The sequence below is a fragment of the Ascaphus truei genome, chromosome 10, assembly GCF_040206685.1.
Source record: "Ascaphus truei isolate aAscTru1 chromosome 10, aAscTru1.hap1, whole genome shotgun sequence".
Classification (NCBI taxonomy): Eukaryota; Metazoa; Chordata; class Amphibia; order Anura; family Ascaphidae; genus Ascaphus; species Ascaphus truei.
Genome location: NC_134492.1, coordinates 639,358 through 661,365, shown reverse-complemented (window position 1 = coordinate 661,365; position 22,008 = coordinate 639,358). Strand labels below are relative to the sequence as shown.

General features: G+C 45.5%; 1 protein-coding gene across 1 annotated transcript in view; it reads left to right on the top strand.

The window, feature by feature from the left end:
- The window catches only part of RPAP2 (RNA polymerase II associated protein 2), a 143,097-nt gene that overhangs the window by 31,815 nt on the left and 89,274 nt on the right, over window positions 1-22,008 (top strand). The window contains 2 exon segments of the mRNA XM_075615546.1: window positions 5,935-5,970; window positions 13,273-14,206. Coding sequence (XP_075471661.1) covers window positions 5,935-5,970; window positions 13,273-14,206 — 970 coding nt within the window.

Sequence of the window (22,008 nt, the reverse complement as noted above, 5' to 3'; positions counted from 1 at the left end):
AGACTGAGTGAGCCAGGTCTCAGTTATTGCAAAGAGAAGCAGGGAGTGAGAGAGAAAGAAGTCATGCACAGAGAGGAACTTGTTAGAGAGGGAGCGAGCATTCCAAAGGGCACAGGAGAAAGGGAGAGAGGAGGGAGGGTGGCAGGGGATGGGTATAAGGTTGGAGGAGTTGACACCAAAAGTAGTTGAAGTTGCATTTGGCTGGTGAGGACGAGAGCATGTAGCAATAAAAAAAGGACCAGGATTGGGAGAGATCCCCAAAAGCAAGGAGGAGAAGCATGGATAGATAATGTGTGGGCTGATTTGTAGGTGTGTGTTTTAGTGCAGGGGATATAGCTGTGTAGTGTCAGAGGGCGCAGGTAAGGCCTGGGACATAGTAGGGTGAGCCGCGCTGAGGGGAAACATTATCCCTATCAGCGCGGCTTTAGAGGGCGCTTCTGCACACTTCCGCAGGCGTGCGGAGGCGTGTGGAAATGCAGGAGACAGGCAAGTTTAAATTTTGCTGCTCATGCAAGCGCAGGGCCGGTCACGTGACTGCCAGAAGCCAATGGCAGTCCGTGATGTCGGCGCTGTGACGTGGCGCCTTAGCCCCGCTTCCCGGCCCGCCTCCCACCCTGCACACAAGCGCGCTCGCTGACGCTCATGCAGGGACAAGAAAAATCTCCTGCGTGAGCAGGTGAGCATGAGCGGCAGTGCTGCCCAGCGCTGATCAAGGTACTATGTCCCAGGCCTAAGAAAGGAGTTCATGTGAACTGAGAAGTGGTGAAGGAAGGAGAGATAATGAGGCTGGTGGAAGGAAGTGCATAATTTGAAAAGAAGTGTGGTCACAGCAAATATAAATAGTAGAGGCAGCATCACAATTATAGTTAAGTTCTGAGGTATATATGTATGTATGTAATATGTGTGTGTGTGTGTGTGTGTGTGTGTGTGTGTGTGTGTGTGTGTATGTGTGTGTGTGTGTGTGTGTGTGTGTGTGTGTGTGTGTGTGTGTGTGTGTGTGTGTGTGTGTGTGTGTGTGTGTGTGTGTGTGTGTGTGTGTATGTATATCTATATATATGTATATGCAGTGCTCGACAAACCTATACATTTGCTCGCCATGGGCGAGTGGATTTAACCTCCGGGCAAGTAAATATTGGCCCAAGCAGCACACGTTTGGTACTAGGTGGCGAGTAGATTTTTTTCTGTGGCAAGTAGATTTTTTGGTGATTTGTCAACCACTGTGTATATGTATTTCCTCCCACTCATGACCACTTAATTACTATTCATATTTTTATTAGTCCCTATGCATAGAAGCTGTTTCGTGATTCATTAGCATTATAATATAATTTTGGATACATTTAAATACTTGCAAAGTATATATTTCGAACATTTTGCAAGTACTTAAAACATTGGTACCATTTATTTATTTTTTTAACAATACCGTATCTTTTTAAAGTGAGTTTCAGGGTGGAAAAAAAATGTCACTGAATTGTCTAGGCAACTACAATGAAATTAGCTGAAGCAGAAAGTTCAGGGGCCACGCTAAAGCCCTCCATGGGCCAGATTTGACCCATGGGCTTCCAGTTGAAGAGCCACACTCTACATGCTTCAGACCGCATGTCCACAGACCTCAACACTTCAGAGCAGTTGTAGTTCTGCAGTGAAGCATTTTCATTCCTTAAAGTGAAACCGTCCCATGAATCCTCAAATATGAATAGATAACTTTTTCCCTTAATTGTAATAGAGGGGGTAATGGCGTTCTCCTGCGTCCTGTAGTCTCTGGTGCGTTTGTTCCCATTCCAGGCTCTGACTAGCGGGGCCACTATAATTTTACTTATTGCTTGACACTCACTTTTGGAAAATGATTAATAATGTAATCTTAGGAACGTAAGGCGGTGCGTATAGTGCCCGCGACGGCGATGTCACCCAAAAACAAATACATTGCCACCGCTGCGTGCGCTTACAGTAAGCGCGACGGAGCGACGTCGCGTCGCCAAATTTGGAAGCTGGCAACATTTGATTTTTCAAGGGCGCCTCATGTGACAGCCCCTGAACCAATCAAATGCCAGAAAGCCCGCGCCGCCACCGCAAAGCAAAATATAACTTTCACTAGCGGCGATGGGTGACGTCACCCGTCGCCGGCACTATACGTGCGGCCTAATGCAGCAATCCACCTAACTAACTCCCCCCAGCTCAGGGCTCTCTGCTTCCTGCATTTCTTCCCGTTGAAGTGACTGGTCTTACTTTGTGATTTATTTATTTATTTAAATGGCCGTGTAAAAGGCTTTCGAATGGGAAGCTGCGACCGTTGATATTGTGGCTCCCTATTGGCCTGACATTTGGCAGACATTTTGTTTCCTGTGGAGGGTGACTTAAACCCTGTAACGTAACCACTAAGTATCTTGGGAACTCTGGGGTCCCCAGAGCTGAAAAAGAGCGTGATGAAGTTCTGGGACCCCCCATCGGGGCCCATCCTTGGGTATTTCTGCTTTAGGTTTTTACATCAATGATGGTTTAAAAAAGAAAAGATTGGTACCATGGCTCCCATGCCCCAATTTTGAGTGTACAGGCAGTCCTCGTTTTACAACGAATGGCTTATCCAACGCTATGCAATGCATACCTATATTCATTTTTACAACGCCAAAACGGCTTATCCAACGCTCTTACGACGCTTTGCAATGTTGTTTGTGTGTATATATATATATGTGTATATATATATATATATATATACATATATATATATATATATAAAGGTCCCGTGTGGAGGACCGAAACGTTGGTTTATATGTCACATTATATACCATTTTTTTGACTATCTTCTGGAGTGCTGCCTCTGATATCTACTTACACGGTATCGTATAGCCTATATATATATATATATATATATATATATATATATATATATATATATATATATTATGCTATATTACATATATAATACAGTATATACACTATACAATGTATGTGTGTGCTGCATATCTTATTGCCTGCGTAAAATATTTGGTGTATTTTAGTGTTTAAAATGCCTTCAGGAACGGAACATTTCATTTAAACAGTGTTCCTATGGGAAAATGTGTTTCACTTTAAAACGTTTCGCTATCCAACGCCATTTTGAGTAACGCATTGTGTCGGATAACCGAGGACTGCCTGTAGTTAATAGATAATAATAACAATAGCATGTTCTTTTTATAGCGCTGCTAGTTTTACGTAGCGCTTTACAGAGACATTTTGCAGGCACAGGTCCCTGCCCCGTGGAGCTTACAATCTATTTGTTGGTGCCTGAGGCACAGGGAGATAAAGTGACTTGCCCAAGGTCACAAGGAACCGACACTGGGAATTGAACCAGGCTCTCCTGCTTCAAACTCAGTGCCAGTCAGTGTCTTTACTCACTGAGCCGCTCCTTCCCAAAAAAAAACCCTCCTCCCCCTCAGCACCTCTCCCCCCTCTCCCCCCCCCCGCTCCCCCTTCTCCCACCTCCCCCCCCCCCCCGCTCCCCCTTCTCCCACCTCCCCCATCCTCCTTCCCCCCTCCCCCCTTCCCCCTCCCCTCTGATATCCAAAGAATTCTTGAAAAATAATTCGAGAACTTCCTTTTACGTAAATCAGAGTTTAATTTCTAGCCCTGAATACAGTGACTGGGAAAATATATTGACACAATTCTAGTAAAAACTAGTTTCCTTATATGGACATCGCATTGTAATTAGCCAGTGCGGCCACTAGATGGAACTGTATGTAAACTCCACAATGAATTGTGTAGGAAGCATTATTTCTGTGGGGTTATCGGACTCTCTGATTTAGGATTTTAGTTTCCAATCTTTGTGGCTACTTTGTGGGATACTTGCACTCCAGAACACCATTTGTTCAATAAATTAGAAGGTTTGAGTGCAGGTAAGCTGGGGTCTTTTTTCTGATCTCATCTTTGGGATCATTTTTGCCTGGTACACGGTCTTTTGAACTATGGATATTACTGTTGTACTTTCTTCCCACTGCCTACCCCCATACTTGCCTTTAGTATATTTACATGTAATTGCTTTCAGGGTGTTTGATGTTAAATTACATTTATTTTTATTTTTTTTGTGGCTTTTTATTTTGTTTTAACTACTATTTTTACACTTTTTTGACCCTATTGCAGAAACAAAAACCTGTAGTCTCAACTCAGCGAGTTGGGGATAGAGATTCATTGTAATTAAACCAGCGCTGTGCTTAAGGACAAAGCCTTTCCTAAAGAATCAGGTTGGGGTGCTAGTGTGCTAGTGATAGCCCTAAAAAAAGACCCCCAAGGCTGAATCGTAATATGAATTTGGCTGATTGCATCTTGGCGTGGATTGCTGATTTTTAATTAGATACACACACAGATTTATGTTGTATTGTGTGTAATAAAATTGGAAATTCGACTCTTCCATGGTATGCGGCACGCTTACGCTTATAGGGGGTCAATGTTAAAATGGATGTGAAGGAAAAGGTGACGCTTTGTGCTCATTTGCTTGTTATTTACCAGAATCCCTTGCTGCAGTGGAAACATTGAATGCTAAGAAATAATGATGAAAGGCGCATTGCAGACCTGTCTGAGACGTGAATGTGCTCACAAGTGATATTTTTATTTGCTGTATGGTATGTGAACAAATGGGACATAAAATAGATTTTATGTTCATTTATTTATTAAAATGTTTTACCAGGAAGTAATACAATGAGAGTTACCTCTCATTTTCAAGTATGTCCTGGGCACAGAGTTATAACAACACATTAAAAAAAAAAAACAGAGGTTATACAGTCAATTCAGACATTTCTTGGACAGATAGAGTTGGAAAATTGGGTACATGGGATAGAAGGGTTGGTGAGTTTCAGATTCAAATAGAAAAGTTTTAACATCACCGAACGGCAGCAAACTGCTCACACCCTTTGGCTGCGCCAAAGGCTATCCGCCTTTGGGGTGACGCAGATGTACACTGAAGGGGTTCAGGTTGAATGCAGCTGCGAATACAAAGTTCTTTGTCCTCTTGGCTCATTAACATTCCAGTGGGTGTGGTTGACGTTCCACAAAGTACAAGCAGAGATGTACACTGTATGATGTACAGATGTAGAAATGTCAGGTTTCTTTTTAACAAAAAAACAACACCACCGATCAATCATTTTACACTTCCAGTTAGAGAGAGAGAGAGAGAGTGTGTCATGATTTTGTTTGAAATTTAACATTATTTTGAAAACACGTTAGAAATCGATCAGCACAACATGAAATATGAGGTTGTCACTTCCTTATTGTGTTTTGGAGGATTACTACTTTAATTCAGCAATACTACATTTCCCCCCTTATTTTTATATATAAAGCGTGTGACAATGTATAAATCTACATTCTTACTTAAGCTGGCTATCGATTGGTGCTCCTAATTTTTTTTGCCTAATGAAATGGCGCCTTCTGATTTAATGCTGCAGTCTGTAATCTTGCTGCAGCTCATATGTAAAATTATATTACCAAGTGTAACACATTATTGTTACAGCTTCCAGAGTAATATACTAATAGACAGTCTTCTGAATACAGCAACAGATCTGTTTGTGATACTTTGTTACCAAAGTGCAGAGCTCAAAAAGGTGTGTGTGTGTTTGTCAGAGCCTGTTTCAAAAGAAGTACAGTAGATGTGACTTTCTAAACGGTTTCTGTAGCAACCAAAGGTTGATCGGTACATTACATTTTTTTTATTTAAAATAGCATTAGGAGTTTTTTTTTTTTTAAATGCAGACCGTATTATTTAATACTACAGAACTGATTTATTTATTAAAAAAATATTGGATTTTTAAAGCTTTGCTGCTTTAACTCCAGGAATAATATCTTTGTATTGTTGTGTTATGTGAATTAGCGAGTTGAGTGAATGTTCTGCTTTGTTGCTATGTTTAGGAGATACAAATTGCTATTTCTTCCCTTCACTGCATGCAATACTTACAATTTCTGGTCTGTTTACAGCCCTCCTGCTATTAAGCTTCTGACGGAGGGGAAAAGGTACGTTTACATGTTCAGTATATGGTATGCAAAACTTGTTTGTAATAGAGTTCTTTGATTTCCTGCTATTGCATTACATTTTGATTTTATATGCATGCATTCTGGTTTTGTGCCAAGACTGTTGGTTTGATCTGCATGATTTACTGTACATCTGCTCCTAACAAGCAACTCAATGCAGACCTGTTGAAATCAGACACAAATAGGCTGTGTGTACTTTTACTCACCAGCAATAATGCCAGCAAAACCCAAACCGTGTTCATTAAATGTGTCGACAGTTTGGTGTCAATTGTTATGTGCGTCTTGCTGTGTTCTGTGACGTTCTCTTCACAATAGTGAACCCGGAGATCGTCGTGGAGATTGGAGCTGGATTTTCCAGTGGTATATTTATACTTCCTGTGATTTCTGCCACACACAATGATCAAGTTAATTTCAATGGATTTTGATAGTCTGGTTTTTATTTTCTATGTTTCACTCTCATTCCTGGGTCATATTCAAGAGTAGAGTTGTAGAAGTTAGTGGCATTTACACAAGTTAATCACGTTTTTATTTAAAAGACGTGAGCATCCGCCGTGGATGGGGAACTTCTGTACCTGGCTCGTATTGTGATGCTTAGTCATTGTAACAAAGTGGCACGTCACACAGGCTAGGTATGAAGTCTTTTATTTAGGAAACTGTATTTTCTGTCTGGGTCCCAACTGATATGTCTGACGCCATATTCTATATATTCAGAACTAGCCGCTCAGGCTGTTTTTTCAGCTGAAAATTCCCTTTGAACATCCACTTTGGACAATGTAGAATTAACCCCTTACTGTTCCACACATCACATGCTTTCTGCTCCACTACTTTATTGCTGGTTCTGTTCTGTGTAGTAGAACATTGTCTAAAATAAATAAATAAAACACCTCTGAGCCTTTCCCTATAACCTCTCAGCAGAAAATGCTTCCACTAAAAACATTGTCATTCTAATCTGCCATTTTATTTTCTCCCTGATTATTATATGTCTCTTTTTACAGTGATGCAATGTTATTGGGATAAGTAACTTTTAACCCCTTCACTGACTGGGGAAACTTATTGCAGAGCAGTGGCGTAGACATGCGCGGGCCACCAGGCCAAAAAAAATTGAGGGCCCCATTAATATTAATACTGACTACAATTTTTTTTTCTCCCTCACCCATCCTGTCCCTGATATTCGCTCTCATCATCTCTCCCCCTCCCAATCATAACCTCTCCCTCTCCCCATCATAATCTCTCCCTCTCCTCATCTCTTCCCCTCATCCTCATCATCTCTCCCCCTCCTCTCCCCACCATCGTCACCTCCCTCTCCCCACCGTCGTCACCCCTCTCCACCCCACCATCATCGTCACCTCTCTCCCCCCCACCATCATCATCACCTCTCTCTAACCCCCCCACCATCATCGTCACCTCTCTCTAACCCCCCCACCATCATCGTCACCTCTCTTTCCCCCCCCCCCATCGTCACCTCTCTCCCCCCTACCATCGTCACCTCTCTCCCCCCACCATCATCGCCGCCTCTCTCTCCCTCCCACCATCATCGTCGCCTCTCTCTCCCCACACCATCATCGCCGCCTTTCTCTCCCCCCCACCATCATCGTCGCCTCTCCCTCCCCCCACCATCATCGTCGCCTCTCTCTTCCCCCCCCCACACCATCATCGTCCCTCACCCATCCTGTCCCTGATCTTCGCTCTAATCATCTCTCCCCATCATCATCTCTCCCCCTCCCAATCATAACCTCTCTCTCTCCCCATCATAATCTCTCCCTCCTCATCTCTTCCCCTCATCCTCATCATCTCTCCCCCTCCTCTCCCCATCATTGTCACCTCTCTCCCCCCCACCTTCGTTACCTCTCCCCCCCACCATCGTCGTCACCTCTCCCCCCCACCATCGTCGTCACCTCTCTCTCTCCCCCCCCCCTCCCCATCGTCGTCACCTCTCCCCCCCTCCCCCCCATCGTCGTCACCTCTCCCCCCCTCCCCCCCATCGTCGTCACCTAAACCCCCCCCCACCCCCCCACCATCGGCGTCACCTCTCTCTTCCCCCTCCCCCCCACCGTCGGTGTCACCTCTCTATCCCCTAATCCCCAATGCCTACCTGTGGGTGGTCTGACGTTAAACAGAGGATGAGCCGGCAGAGGAATCAGCAGCTGTTACACAGGCAGAGCAGGGGAGGAACGTGCTCTAGTGGTCTGACCCGAAAGTCTTTCTTACTTCCGATGTCTGCTGCTAGAGCGTGCTCCTCCCCTGCTGTCCTGCTCAGCCTTTGTAACAGCTGCTAATTTCTCTGCCGGCTTATCCTCTGTTTTTTTTTGTTTTTTTACAGACACATTGAACTGGGAATGCAACCGGAACTTTCAGAATGGATTCGTTCACCTTCCAATTGGCTCCTGGTCTATTTAGCTGGATATTGTCACACTGTAGCTCTATTAGTGCATGGTCTGACCATGAAATATCATGGATCCCTATATGGGAGACCTTTGGGACAAGTCTACTAGAAATAAAGAAGTAGTCGATTCTGCTGTATGTGTTATGTGGATGTGAGAAAAATGTATAATTTCTATCCCCTGGGTGTAACTCCCTCCCAAATGTCGATCAGCTGGTTTTCTTGTAGCGTCTTGAGTACCACCTGACGTGTCTTCTTGTTGCTGTCCTTAGCCTGTCCCGATCTATCCAGCTTTGGATTGATTGCGAGGTTAAAGTCACCTGCTAAGATTATATTCCCCTTAGCGGAAGTGTTTAATATACCAAAAAAATCCATCAAAGAACGTGGGATCTTGCTCGCAGGGGGCGTATATTGGCGCTAGCGTTATAGGTTGTTGGTGCACTGTCCCCACTATAATCATATCTCCCTGCTCTATCCATTTTGGTGGACTCCACCACTATCGGGAACCTATTATTAATCACAATTGCTACGCCTTCCTTTTTCATATTGCCAGAGACTAGGAAAAATTGCCGGAACTGCCTATCCATAAATTTAGGAGAGCTTGATAAACTGAAATGGGTCTCCTGGATCATTACCACAACGGCCCTCTTCCTTTTATATTCGGTGACCGCCGCTACTCTTCGTTTAACAGGGCTGTTCAACCCTTTAGCATTATGGGATATTACCCTAATTGACATCTGGATCTGAACTTATCACTATATACCTTATAGCTTGTGTCTTTTTGCCTTTCATACCCTGGTCTTCTGTGCTCCACACCTTCAGGTCTCACCGCTTCCGAACTGTCTTCAGGCAGTCTCGCGGCCAGGAGGGGACCCAACACCCTTGGAGAAGGAATGGGGAAAGGAGGGGGAGGGGAGGGAAAAAGAAAAGAAAAGGAAAAACAAGAAAAAACCCGACCCGTCTCTTTTGCCCTGAGGGGATGTCAGATCACTGGCTCTGCCAAAAGTGGTAGCCACTGTTCCGGGAAAACCCTGCACCCCGACCCTCTCGGGACTTTGTGGTGACCATGAGCAACCCTCATGTGTCACTTTTTGAGATGCCGGCGAGTCACCGGGGTGTTTCCACCACCGGCTCCTCCCTTTCACAGCAAAATCCATTACTTGCAGTAACTACTTTCTACCTACTACCAACACAAACCCCTAGCCCCTGAGATAGAGAGCTTGATAGAATAACTTCTCAACTTAGCCTACTTGACCTATTCTAACGCTTACTTCCTACCTTAGGCAACAACATTAATCATACCTTAATTACATCTTCCCAGATCCTCCCTCGGCCTCTCCCAACCCTAGACCTTGGATTCTCGCCCTATCCCCTATACTCTATAGAGTATGCAGGGGGACATGACCGCTGGGGGGGAGCGAGGCGCAGATCGACATTGCCGCCCACTGTCAGCTATGGCTAGAACCGGTAACCTGGCCACCAGGGGGAGCAGGACGCAATCCCTAGTGTTCTCTCCTTGTTATCCATAGCACCAGCAGGGAACATGGCCGCCAGGGGGAGCAGGACACAGTCAAAGATGGCCTCTTATTGCCGGCTGTAGGATGATCGGGGAACTTGGCCATCAGGGGGAGCAGGGCGCTTACCACCTAGAAGATCCGAGATGCAGGCAGCTAACTGATCCGGTCCGGCTCCTTTAAGACCTTAATTGGTCTCTCAATTGGTGTCAATTAGCGGGGTATATCTTCTCTTTCCCGCGTTGCGGCTCCCACTCTGCTCTAGACCGCCTCGGGAGCCGGACCTTCCACCGGAGAGAGGTGAGTGGGGGACGGGGGACACGAGCGCAGGCCTAGCCTCTTCAGACAGGCTGCCCCTTCCTCTGGGCTCCTCAGTGTGTGCGCGACCCCTTTTTTAAGGACCAGGAGTCTGAAGAGGAACAACCATCTATATCAAACCCCCTGGTCTCTCAGCAGTCTGGTTGATCAGGCCCAGGCCCCTCCGTTTATCCAGTGTGGTCGGCGATAGGTCTTGGTACTCCTGTAGTTTAATGCCCTCAAACTCTAGGGACTTTGATTCCCTGACTCTGACATATAGCTTCTTTGATTTTATAGTAGTGGAGATGCATAATGATGTCTCTGGGTGGTCCCCATTCTGTGGCTTAGACCGCAGGGCCCTGTGGCAGCGATCAAGATGGCGGTCTGCCTCCTGTTTATCGGGGAACATGTGTTCCAGCCATCTTGAGGCAAACTCTTCAGGATCTGAAACAGCTTCAGGAAGCCCCCTGGCTCTTTTATATTATTACGTCTATCTCTGTTTTCGACATCTTCCTGCCTGTCTGCCATTTCAGAGATTTTGATATTGAGCTGCGCTACAACTTTGGTATTCTGTAGCGCGATGACGGTTTAATCCATTTTTATTTCCAGAGACCCTGGACGCTCCCCGATACTGTCCACATCCTTACTCCGGTCCCAAAGCTCCTTTCTAAAAAAGACCTTCATCAGCCTACAAAACTCCTTGAGGTCCTTTCTGGTGACCCAATCCTGATCCCCGTCTGCCGCTCACTCTCACAGTCCGATCCCGCACTTTGCGGTGCTTGATCCGTGAGCTCCGCCTGGGCCATATCGTTCTTGTGGAAATATTCAGTGACTGACGGGGTCCCCTTCCTCCCCTTGGCTCTTGTGGACGTTCCGACGTGGAAAACATCTGTCCCCCACGGGTTGTGTTTGCTTTTTATACAGCTTATATTAATTAGAAGCGCCGCAGGGAAGGAGCGCTCAGCTTAAGCGACCATTAACCCCACCGTCACGCATGCGCCTCCTCTTATCCTCTGTTTAACGCTGGGGGCCCGACGCCGCATACCATCTCCCCCACCTGTCTGAAGAGAGCGATGGGGGGGGGGAGAGAGTGGGCCTCCCAGAGCGTGGACTATAGCTACGCCCCTGAGTCTGGGAGGATTTTGGTTAATGGTGCAGGACCAAAATGAGCTAATATGTGATGATTAGTTTGTTAAATCTTGGGAATTTATGCCACAGGGAAAAAAATGGAACAAACCGAACTAGTATCATGTTTAAATGTTGTAAAGTTTCTGGGGGTTTTCCATTTGTAGCAGGAGACTGAAGGCGTTTTTTATATGTATATTGTCCTAATAAATGTTCTGAAAATATGTGCATTTACTCTGGCAGGCGCCAAGCCAGGAAATGAGAACAATACTTTTCACGCAGTAAGAGAAAAAAAAAGCAGGAGATAAGAGAAATAAATTAAAGATTTAGTTTACAAGCGTTTCTTAATTATTACAAGAAAAAGTTTTACACTCCCCTCTCATACACCTTACTCACTCATCCCCCCCTATTTCTTTCCCCCTTCTCATCCTCTCCCTCTCCCCATTTTTTTCTATACCCCCCCCCCTTTGTCTCACTCCCTCTCGCATTCCTTGTACGTACCTCTCTTGCTTTCAGCCCTGCGTCCTCTTGCTCTTGCACTCCCCCTTCCCTACGTCTTGCCCCCCCCACCTGTTTCCCCCCCACCTCTCACTCAATCCCCCATCCTCGCCTCACACTCCATTCCCACCGTGCACACGATACACCACCCCCCACCACCACCACGTCTGCACACAATACACCCTGTAACGAGTGCTCACCACAAACAGGACGGGACTGTGAGGCTGAGGTTGGGATGTTGGACTACACCGACCTCCAACCACGAGACTGTGTCCGGAGTGCAGAGTAAGGTCGTGTAGCTGGGTCAGGATACGAGAGATCAGAATGGTCGTATATATAATCGCCGTGGTCAGGGATTGGCGAAGTCGGAGAGTCGTTGTGCGGTGCCGGGGTCCAGGAGTAGAGAAGGTAGAAGTCCAATAGCAAGCCAAGGTCAAGGGTCAGAGAGGTGGAGGTCCAGATATAAGCCGAGGTCAAAACAGGAACACAATACGCAAGACAAGGCAGCAGGGTGTTTGAGGCAAACACAAGGACATAAACAGGGTTTATGCTCAGCCAGTTTGCAGTAGGGCTGGTTGAGTATTAAAGGAAGAGGCAGCCAATGGTGGGACAGCACACAGCTGCAGAGTAATGAATGAAACCCGCCCCCTAGACGTATTCAGTCCACTGATAGGCAGGGGCTGGGAGAAGAGCAGGTGAAGGGGAATTGGAGATGTAGTTAACCCCTCGTGTGCCCATGGTAGTGCGGCGCATGCGGTGGTACGCCTTACCCGTGATGTCACAGGGGCGGAGCCTGAGTGAAATTTGTGCGGTGTCCCGAACCTGGGAACGCGGTGTGCGTCACCCGTCACGGGGTGCATCACGGGGGCGCGGCCAACGGACAATCCTCACACACCCCGCCCACTACACGTTACCCACCCCTCACAGCACACTCAATATAAAAACACACTTTGCGGATGTTGGGTCCAACTTGTGGGCTTGGGGTGAAGGCCGGGCCGTAGCTGGGGAGAACTAATGCCCGACAGCCGGATGCGAAAGTTATCCCCCTGTCGGTGTTATTTGATCTCAATCTTGTTAGGAAATACTCTGAATGCACAAACATATTTTTCTTATACATAGCATTTTTCACAAATGTACCATATATTACAGACATGCTTATGTTTTTATTTTGAGGTGTGAGAAAGTGGTTATCAACTATATTTCGATTCAGTGGTTTTTTTTTTTTGAAGTGAGGGCTTGAAGGAAAGGCTCAGTGAGTAAAGACACTGACTTTGAAGTGTTTTAGCGCTCCTTGTGACCTGGGGCAAGTCACTTTGTATTCCTGTGCCTCAGGGGCACAGACTCTGCTACCAAAATTAGACTGCATGCTTTTACGGGGCACGGACATGTACTCTATGTACAGCACTGTATACACTCAGTGCTATATTATAAAAATATATATTTATAATTTTTGCTTCCTCTCTCTTTTAGCGTCCAATCTGGCATAGAAGTCAAATTAAATGAAAAACGAATCAAGACTTCAGATGTTGAAGAACCTACATTTACAGAAAAAAGTGATTCCAGCTCTCCTGATAGTGATAGTGACGTCAGCAAAGAACCTGAGCAGGAGTTTGTTTCCTCAATTGTGTCAGGGAACAGGCCAAGCCCTGAAGGTTTACAAACACAAGGGCAGAAAATTGGTGAGGCCAAGACCCCAGTAGTCGGTGACCAAAATCAGACACTGACTGAAACAACTGAAAGGTTGTGTCATAGCAAATTAACTGACCATGAAAGGACTTTGCCATTTGACTCACAAAATGAAGCTCTTGGCCCTTCTACCAAAGATCATCCAGCAGAAGAAACAGAGATTTCTAAATCCACGGATAGTAGTAATGTGGAGGCTTTGGAAGTCACTGAAAGAGCCGTGAGCAAAGGAGGAGCAGAACAGCTGAGACAAATACTGCATAATTCCAAGCAATATTACTCTGCTTTAAAAAACCCTGTTCGTTATGCTGCTGCTAAAGGAAGTATGTTAGAGACCCTTTCACAGACCTTAAATGAATGGAAAACAGAGGAAACGTTGAAATATCTGTATGGTTCAAACTACAAAATTGAATTCCCATTTCAGAACTCTTCAGCGCTTGGTCATCAGGTTGAGGACTTAGATGAAGATGACTTGATTCTGGAAACAAATGACCTTGAAAACGCCTTTGAGATTCCCAGGGCAGAAAATACGAGTTTGAATGAGTCTTTGCCTTTCTATGGCTTAAATGATGCAATGAAACCTGCACCAGATTATAAAAAGCTTAAAGAAGAAACTGAAATGTTAAATAGTAGAATCAAAGAGTTTTTTAGAGGAAATTACATGTTGCCAAAAGAACTGGAGCAGACGCACAATCAATCAAAACAGAGCCATAAAAATGAGGTTAGTATTGGATTATAAATACTGTATTGTGTGTTGTAGAGTTTCTTATTAGGTCTCTAAATAATGCCATATTTACTTGCAGTGTAAAATCTCATTAACAGAAGAAAATTATATATAGGATATACTTAACCACAAATACAAAGTGTGACCTGCAAACACCACAACTACTGCTCATTACTTCAAATTGTACCCTAGCACAGTGCAACATAAAACCCATTATACTAGTTATACAATGTTAGGTACATTGGAACTTAAGACTAAACGAAATAATACTAAATACATTACTTAATCATATTCTAAACCCTAGCTGATGTTGATACTTCCCTTTCTGTGCTCTCTCTCTCCATCCCCCAAATATTCAGTGGATTCTGAGCTCTTTGTAATAGCCCCTTTTTGTCCTACCCCTTGTCACTGGTTCGCAGCATGTTACTGGAATGACATGGATAATTTACCCTTTTTTTTTTTAGCCGGGCAGTATTTAAAATGTGCATGTACTACACTGCTGGAGCTATAGGACACACAATTTTAGGGAAAATAGTTTTAATTTGTTATGTCACATGTCACTGGGACGTACAAGATTCATTATGTAATGGCTCCGGTGCTTCTACAACAGCTCAAGCTGTGCTGTTTCTCGCTGCTGGCATCTAAAACATCAACTTTAAAATAAGAGAAAATGTTTACTGTAGGTTTGTGCAGATGTGCGAACGCCAGAATAATTAGCAGTGAATCTCAATGCATCCACCTTCCAGTCTCATAAATCACATGGCAAATGAAATCTGGATATTGCAATGATTTAATTGCATTTAATTTCTTGTTGTAGGAATGCACGGCAAGAAAGTGTAGCCTGTCTTTACTCTGGGCCAAAAGCCCGTCAAACTTACAATAGCTTGGGGTCCAATTCTTACGTCTGACTGCAAGACTTAGACCGCACCAGGAAAAATTAAAAAACATAGGTTATAGTTACTATGTGTACTTTTTTTAAATTTATTTTTGGGCTTTCCTATTAAAATATGTGTATGTTGCTGATCTATCTCTTCCCCCTTAACCATTCCCTCTCCCCATCTAGAGAAGAGTAAACAGAATCCTGCTATGTCACCCTAGGAGGGGGGTGGGGGGTGTAAGTGAGGCTGTCTCATTTAGTCCCCCACCCCTCTCACTCTCCCACTGACTTACTCCCCCACAATACACACACTCAATACCCCCCCTTTGCCACAATACACACTCCCCCACAATACACACACAATACCCTCCTCCCACTTAATACACACAAACTACCCTCCTTCCCCCACAATACACACACATACAATACCCCCCTTTCAATAGACACACTATTCCCCCCTCCCCCACAATACACACACAAACACAATATCCCCCCTCCACTGCAATACACACGCAATATTCCCCCTCTCCCACGATACACACACAATACCCTTCTCCCCATAATACACACACATACGATACCCCCTCTGCTACAATACACACAAACAATACCCCCCTCCCCCACGATGCACACATTCACACAATACCTCACTCCCCCACAATACACACACATACTATACCCCCTCTGCTACAATACACACACTGAATTCCCCCCCTTCCCACACAATACACACCTCCCCACAATACACACACTATCCCCCCACCCCCGCAACATACACACACAATATCCCCCTCCCCCGCAGTACACACACACTATCCCTCCTCCCCCGCAATACAGACACTCACGCGCGCACACACACACACTATCCCCCCCTCCTACGCAATACACACAATATACCCCCTCCCCCACAATACACACACACAATATACCCCCTCCCCCACAATACACACACACACACACAATATGGCTTTCGTGTCCTGATCTGTGGGGTTGGTTGATTTCAAGTGCTGGTTGTATTAAGTGTGCAGTTAGAACTAGAAGGAAAGGAAAGGGAAGTGCTGTGTATACTAGGAGGGGTGGCTGAATTTGGTGCGTGTGCCTATGGTTAATATATTTTGTAAAGTCTGTGTTAATTGAAAGCCTGTAGGAGAGAGAGGAAATTTTTTTTTTCTGCCTGAGTAACGCGTAGCTCACCACAAACGAGGCGCGACCGCGGGCCTGAGGTAGGGATTGGTACAAAATGCCGACCACAACCGCGAGGGCGCGTCTAGATTGTTGGATAGTCTTGCAAGCCGGATCAGGGTAATAGAAGACAGCGTAATGAGGTACTTGCTGGATCTTGGAGTATGGAGTAGCGGATCGTTGTGGTACATAGTCGGAGTAAGGATTGGAGAGCGTAGAGTAGTCGTAGAGCCAAAGTCAGGGTCAGTGCAGGAGAGAGCAGCATTGTCATGGTCCAATGCCAGGGTCAGTGCAGGAGAGAGCAGCATTGTCATGGTCCAATGCCAGGGTCAGTGCAGGAGAGTATCACGAGGTAAGTTCCAGCAAGGTTCAGGCAGATAGGCACAGCGTAGTGAGTTCAGCGTCACACAAACTGGAGTTCTGCTCGGCAAAGACTGAGAGCTCTCAGAGCATATTTATAGGACCTCCCACCAATGGGAGGCGACCAGGAAGTAGGGCTGCGTTTCCGATAGGCTGCTGGATCATGCAGGGTGTCCTATTGCACAGCTAATAGCAACCGCATTACAGTGTGTGTGTGTATTGTGGGGGAGGGGGTATAATATGTGTGTGTATTGCGGAGGAGGGGGGGAGATAGTGTGAGTGCGCGTGTGTCTGTATTGCGTGGGCGGAGGAATATTGTGTGACCCGAAGGCGACCCGGTTGTGCGCAGTCATCGCGCCCCACGACACCCGCGACTGTACGGGGCAGAGACCAGAGACGGGACCCACGGGAATAGAGGCGGAACGAGGGGCACGACCGCTCCGCATAGTACCGACGTCAGGACGGGGGCGGGACCGAGGGGCGGAGACCGCAGACCGACTGGGGACCACGCACCGTGCGTCAAGACCGGAGGAACGGGAACGCGCCCTGAGACAGAAGAGGCCGACGGGGCCCGCGCGCCGCGCGTAAGTACCACCGCCAGGTTGCCACTCTTGAGTGCCATGGGGATCAGATGACCGAGTAAGGGTTAAAAGGGCAACAGCACCAGAACGGTGAATCCTCACACTGAGCCAGCAGTGTGTGTGGTTGGCTAATTGCTAACCTAAGACACCTGGTGGCTGTCCCTATTTAAACAGAGGTTGCTCACGAATCTTGAGCTTGCGTGTCCTGATCTGTGTGGCTGGTTGATTTCAAGTGCTGGTTGTATTAAGTGTGCAGTAAGAACTAGAAGCAGTTTGAACAAGTAAGGCGTTAAACTAGGTATAGTATATTGAAGTACAGTATATTATTATTACTTTAAATGTCTTAGTTGCTACAATGAGCAGGATTGAAGATGCCACTCAATGCACCTCTTGCCACATGTGCACTTGGAGCAGCCAATCCATGGAGCATACCGCTGTGAGAAGTGTGAGCGGGTGGTCTCTTTAGGGTCAGAGATTTCTGATCTGAAGAGGAAACTTGCAATATTGAGGGACATAGACAATCTTGAAACGGGTTTAGTGCTCACTGAGCAGACCCTTGTTTCGACTAGTGGTGCAGATGGTGGCACGGTTAGTGAGGAGCAGGTAGGGAGCTGGTTAACAGATTGAAGAGTAAGCAGGGGCAATAGGGAGAGGCAGGCCAGGTCTGAGCTGACCCATCCCAATGCATTTGCCATGTTGAGTAAAGATATTGGGAGTGGCAGGGCAGAAGTGGCAAGGCTGGGGGAGAGAGATTTCTCTAGCAGCCAGGAGAATAGTTCCTCCAGCACAGAGGGGACTCAGGATGCTCAGATACCAAGGCAGATTGTGGTGGTAGGTGACTCAATTATTAGGAAGGTCGATAGGGCAATCTGTTGCCATGACCGCGTGAACCGAACGGTCTGTTGCCTCCCAGGTGCTCGGGTTCCGCACTTTGTGGATTGGATAGGTTGTTGGGAGGGGCTGGGATTGACCCGGCGGTCTTGGTACATGTTGGCACCAATGACAAAGTTAGAGAAAGATAGAGGGTCCTAAAAAAATGATTTCAGGGATCTAGGCCAAAAGCTTAAGGCAATGACCTCCAAGGTAGTATTTTCTGAAATTCTACCAGTGCCATGCGCTACCGCAGGGAGACAGTCAGAGATCAGGGAGGTTAATGCATGGCTAAGAAAGTGGTGTAGGAAGGAGGGGTTTGGGTTTTTAGAGCACTGGGACTCCTTTTCTGAGAGGTGCCATCTTCATTCTAGGGACGGATTGCACCTCACTAAAAAGGGATCTTCTGTGCTAGGGGGGAGAATGCAAAAAAGGTTGGAGGAGATTTTAAACTAGGATGGAGGGGGGAGGGGAATGAAACAGATAATGAACTAAATGGAATAGAGGAGGATACAAAGTGGTATGGAGGTAGAATGGGGGAAAGTGCAAGTTTGACAAGCAGTGAGACACCCATAGCAAATACAGATAATAATAGAAAACTTCTAAAGACTAAACCAAGTGAGCGCAGAAAGGAAGGAGCAGATAAGATAATAGTACAGGCTGAAAAAAACCTTAAATACATGCTTGCTAATGCAAGAAGCCTGACATAAAATGGGGGAGCTTGAATTAATAACTGCAAGGGAGCAGTATGATATCATAGGCATTACTGAAACATGGTGGGATGAAACTCATGACTGTACAGTTAATTTAGAGGGTTATTCCCTTTTTCGGAAGGATCGATCAAAGAGAGGAGGAGTATGTTTATATGTTAAACCGGATCTAAAACCTGTTATAAGGGAAGATGTTTATGAAGGGAATGATGAAAATGTAGAGACCTTCTGGATAGAAATTAACAGTGGAGGTAAAAGTATAAAGAAAATGTTTGTAGGGATATGCTATAAACCACCAAATATCTGTGAGATTGAGGAAGCTAAAATACTTTTGCAAATGGAGAAGGCATCAAAACTAGGTCATGTTTGCATAATGGGGATTTTTAATTTTCCAGACATAGACTGGGGCAATGAGATTATCATTACATCAAAAGGAAACAGGTTTTTGGGGGTGTTTAAAGACAATTCTATGACCCAAATTATTGAGGAACCACCCAGGAGAGGGGCCAATACTGGATTTGGTAATAACAAACAATGTAGAAGTAATAACAAATATTCAAGTCCTGGAACATTCGGGTTACCGTAATCATAACATGGTCTCATTTGAAATAAATGATCAAAAAACAGATTACTTGTGTTCAACAAAGACCGTAAACTTTAGAAAGGCAGATTTTAATAAACTGAGGACTAATCTACAAGTAATACACTGGGATGATGTTTTTGCAGGGAAAAATGTAGAAGATAAATGGGCAGTCTTTAAAACATTGTTAGAAAAGCACACTTATCAGTGTATGCTTGGGTAATAAGTATAAAAGAAATAAGTCCAAACCAATGTGGCTAAATAAACAGGTAGGGGAGGAAATGGACAAGAAGAGGAAGGCGTTTAGATTCTTTAAGTCAGAAGGGACAGAGACATCGTATCAGAATTACAGCTCAACCCCGTTATAACGCGATCCGTTACAACGCGAATCCGCTTATAATGCGATGCAAGCGTGGCTCCCAATTTTCGTATTTATGAATACTTTACAATACGATTAATTGGTATCTTAAATACTTTATTGTACAATGCATACAATTGTACATTTTTTCTAACGCGATCCGCTTATAACACGATGTGATTCTTTGGACCCCAAGCACAGCGTTATAAGGGGGTTGAGCTGTATAAGGAATGTAACAAAAATTGCAAAAGGGCAATCAAATTAGCACAAATGGATAATGAAAATAGGATTGCAATAGAAAGTAAGGTCAACCCTAAAAAGTTATTTAAGTACCTTAATAACAAAAAAAATCAGAAAAGAAAATATAGGACCCTTTCAGTGTGAGATGGGTAGGCAGATTTGTGGGGATAAGAAAAAGCTGAGGTATTAAACAAATTCTTTGCCTCTGTGTTTACCAGGGAAGAATCAATTTCAATAGTAGTGCCGCAGGAGGAAGCCACAACCTCCATATTAATGAACAATTGGTTAACTGAGGAAGAAGTTAATAGGAGTCTTGAAAAAATTAAAGTAAATAAGGCACCTGTCCCTGATGGCATACATCCAAGAGTTCTCAAGGAGTTAAGCTCAGTAATAACCAAACCATTACATTTAATATTCAAGGACTCCATTTCCACAGGCTCAGTACCACAAGATTGGCGTAAAGCAGATGTGGTGCCTATATTTAGAAAGGGAGCTAGATCACAACTAGGGAATTACAGACCTGTAAGCCTGACTTCACTAGTGGGGAAACTACTTGAAGGTTTAATACGGGATAATATTCAGGAATATATAATGGAAAACAAAATTATTAGTAATAGTCAGCATTGATTTATGAAGGATAGATCTTGCCAAACTAACCTTATTTGTTTCTTTGAGGAGGTAAGTAGGAATTTAGACCAGGGAAATGCAGTTGATGTGGTCTACTTAGATTTTGCAAAGGCTTTTGATACGGTTCCACACGAGGTTGGTGCACAAAATAAAGCAAATTGAGCTCTAAAAATATATGCACCTGGATTGAAAACTGGTTAAAGGACAGACAACAGAGGGTTGCCATAAATGGAACTTTTTCAGGTTGGGCTAAAGTCGTGAGTGGAGTACCTCAGGGATCGGTACTGGGACCCCTGCTTTTTAACTTGTTTATTAATGACCTTGAGGTTGGTATTGAGAGCAAAGTCTCCATCTTTGCTGATACTAAATTGTGTAAGGTAATAGAATCAGAGCAGGATATAATTTCTCTTCAGAAGGACTTGGAGAGTCTGGAAACGGGGGCAGGTAAATGGCAGATGAGGTTTAATACAGACTAGCTGAGAGACCCGGCGTTGCCCGTGACTCTAATTTCCCGCTATGAGGTGAGGGGGGGGGGACAGTGGACGGGAGGGGGGGGGGACAGTGGACGGGAGGGGGGGGGACAGTGGACGGGAGGGGGGGACAATGGACGGGAGGAGGGGGGGACAGTGGTTGGGAGGGGGGGACAGTGGACGGGGGAGGGGGGGACAGTGGACGGGGGGGAGGGGGGGACAGTGGACGGGAGGAGGTGGGACAGTGGACGGGAGGAGGGGGGACAGTGGTTGGGAGGGGGGGGGACAGTGGGACGGGGAGGGGGGACAGTGGACGGGGGGAGGGGGGGACAGTGGACGGGGGGAGGGGGGGGACAGTGGGACGGGAGGGGGGGGCAGTGGGACGGTGGGGGGGGACATATAGTGGGGGGGACACAGTGGGAGGGGGGGAGAGTGGACGGGAGGGGGGGACAGTGGACGGAGGGGGGGGACAGTGGAACGGAGGGGGGGGTGGGGGACAAATTAAATGGAGATAATTTGGGGGGTGGGGGACAAATTAAAAGGAGATAATTTGGGGGAATCCTTAATGGAGAAGGATTTAGGAGTGCTTGTAGACAGCAGGTTTAGCAATAGTGACCAAAGTCATGCAGTTGCTGCAAAGGCAAACAAGATATTATCTTGCATTAAACTGGCAATGGATGGAATGGAAGTAAACATAATTATGCCCCTTTACAAAGCATTGGTAAGACCACACCTTGAATATGGAGTACAATTTTGGGCACCACTCCTTAGAAAATACATTATGGAACTAGAGAAAGTGCAGAGAAGAGCCACAAATGAATAAAGGGGACGGACCATCTAACTTATGAGGAGAGGCTAGCTAAATTAGATTTATTTACCTTAGAAAAGAGGCGTTTAAGAAAGGATATGATAACTATACAGGCATACCCCGCTTTAAGGACACT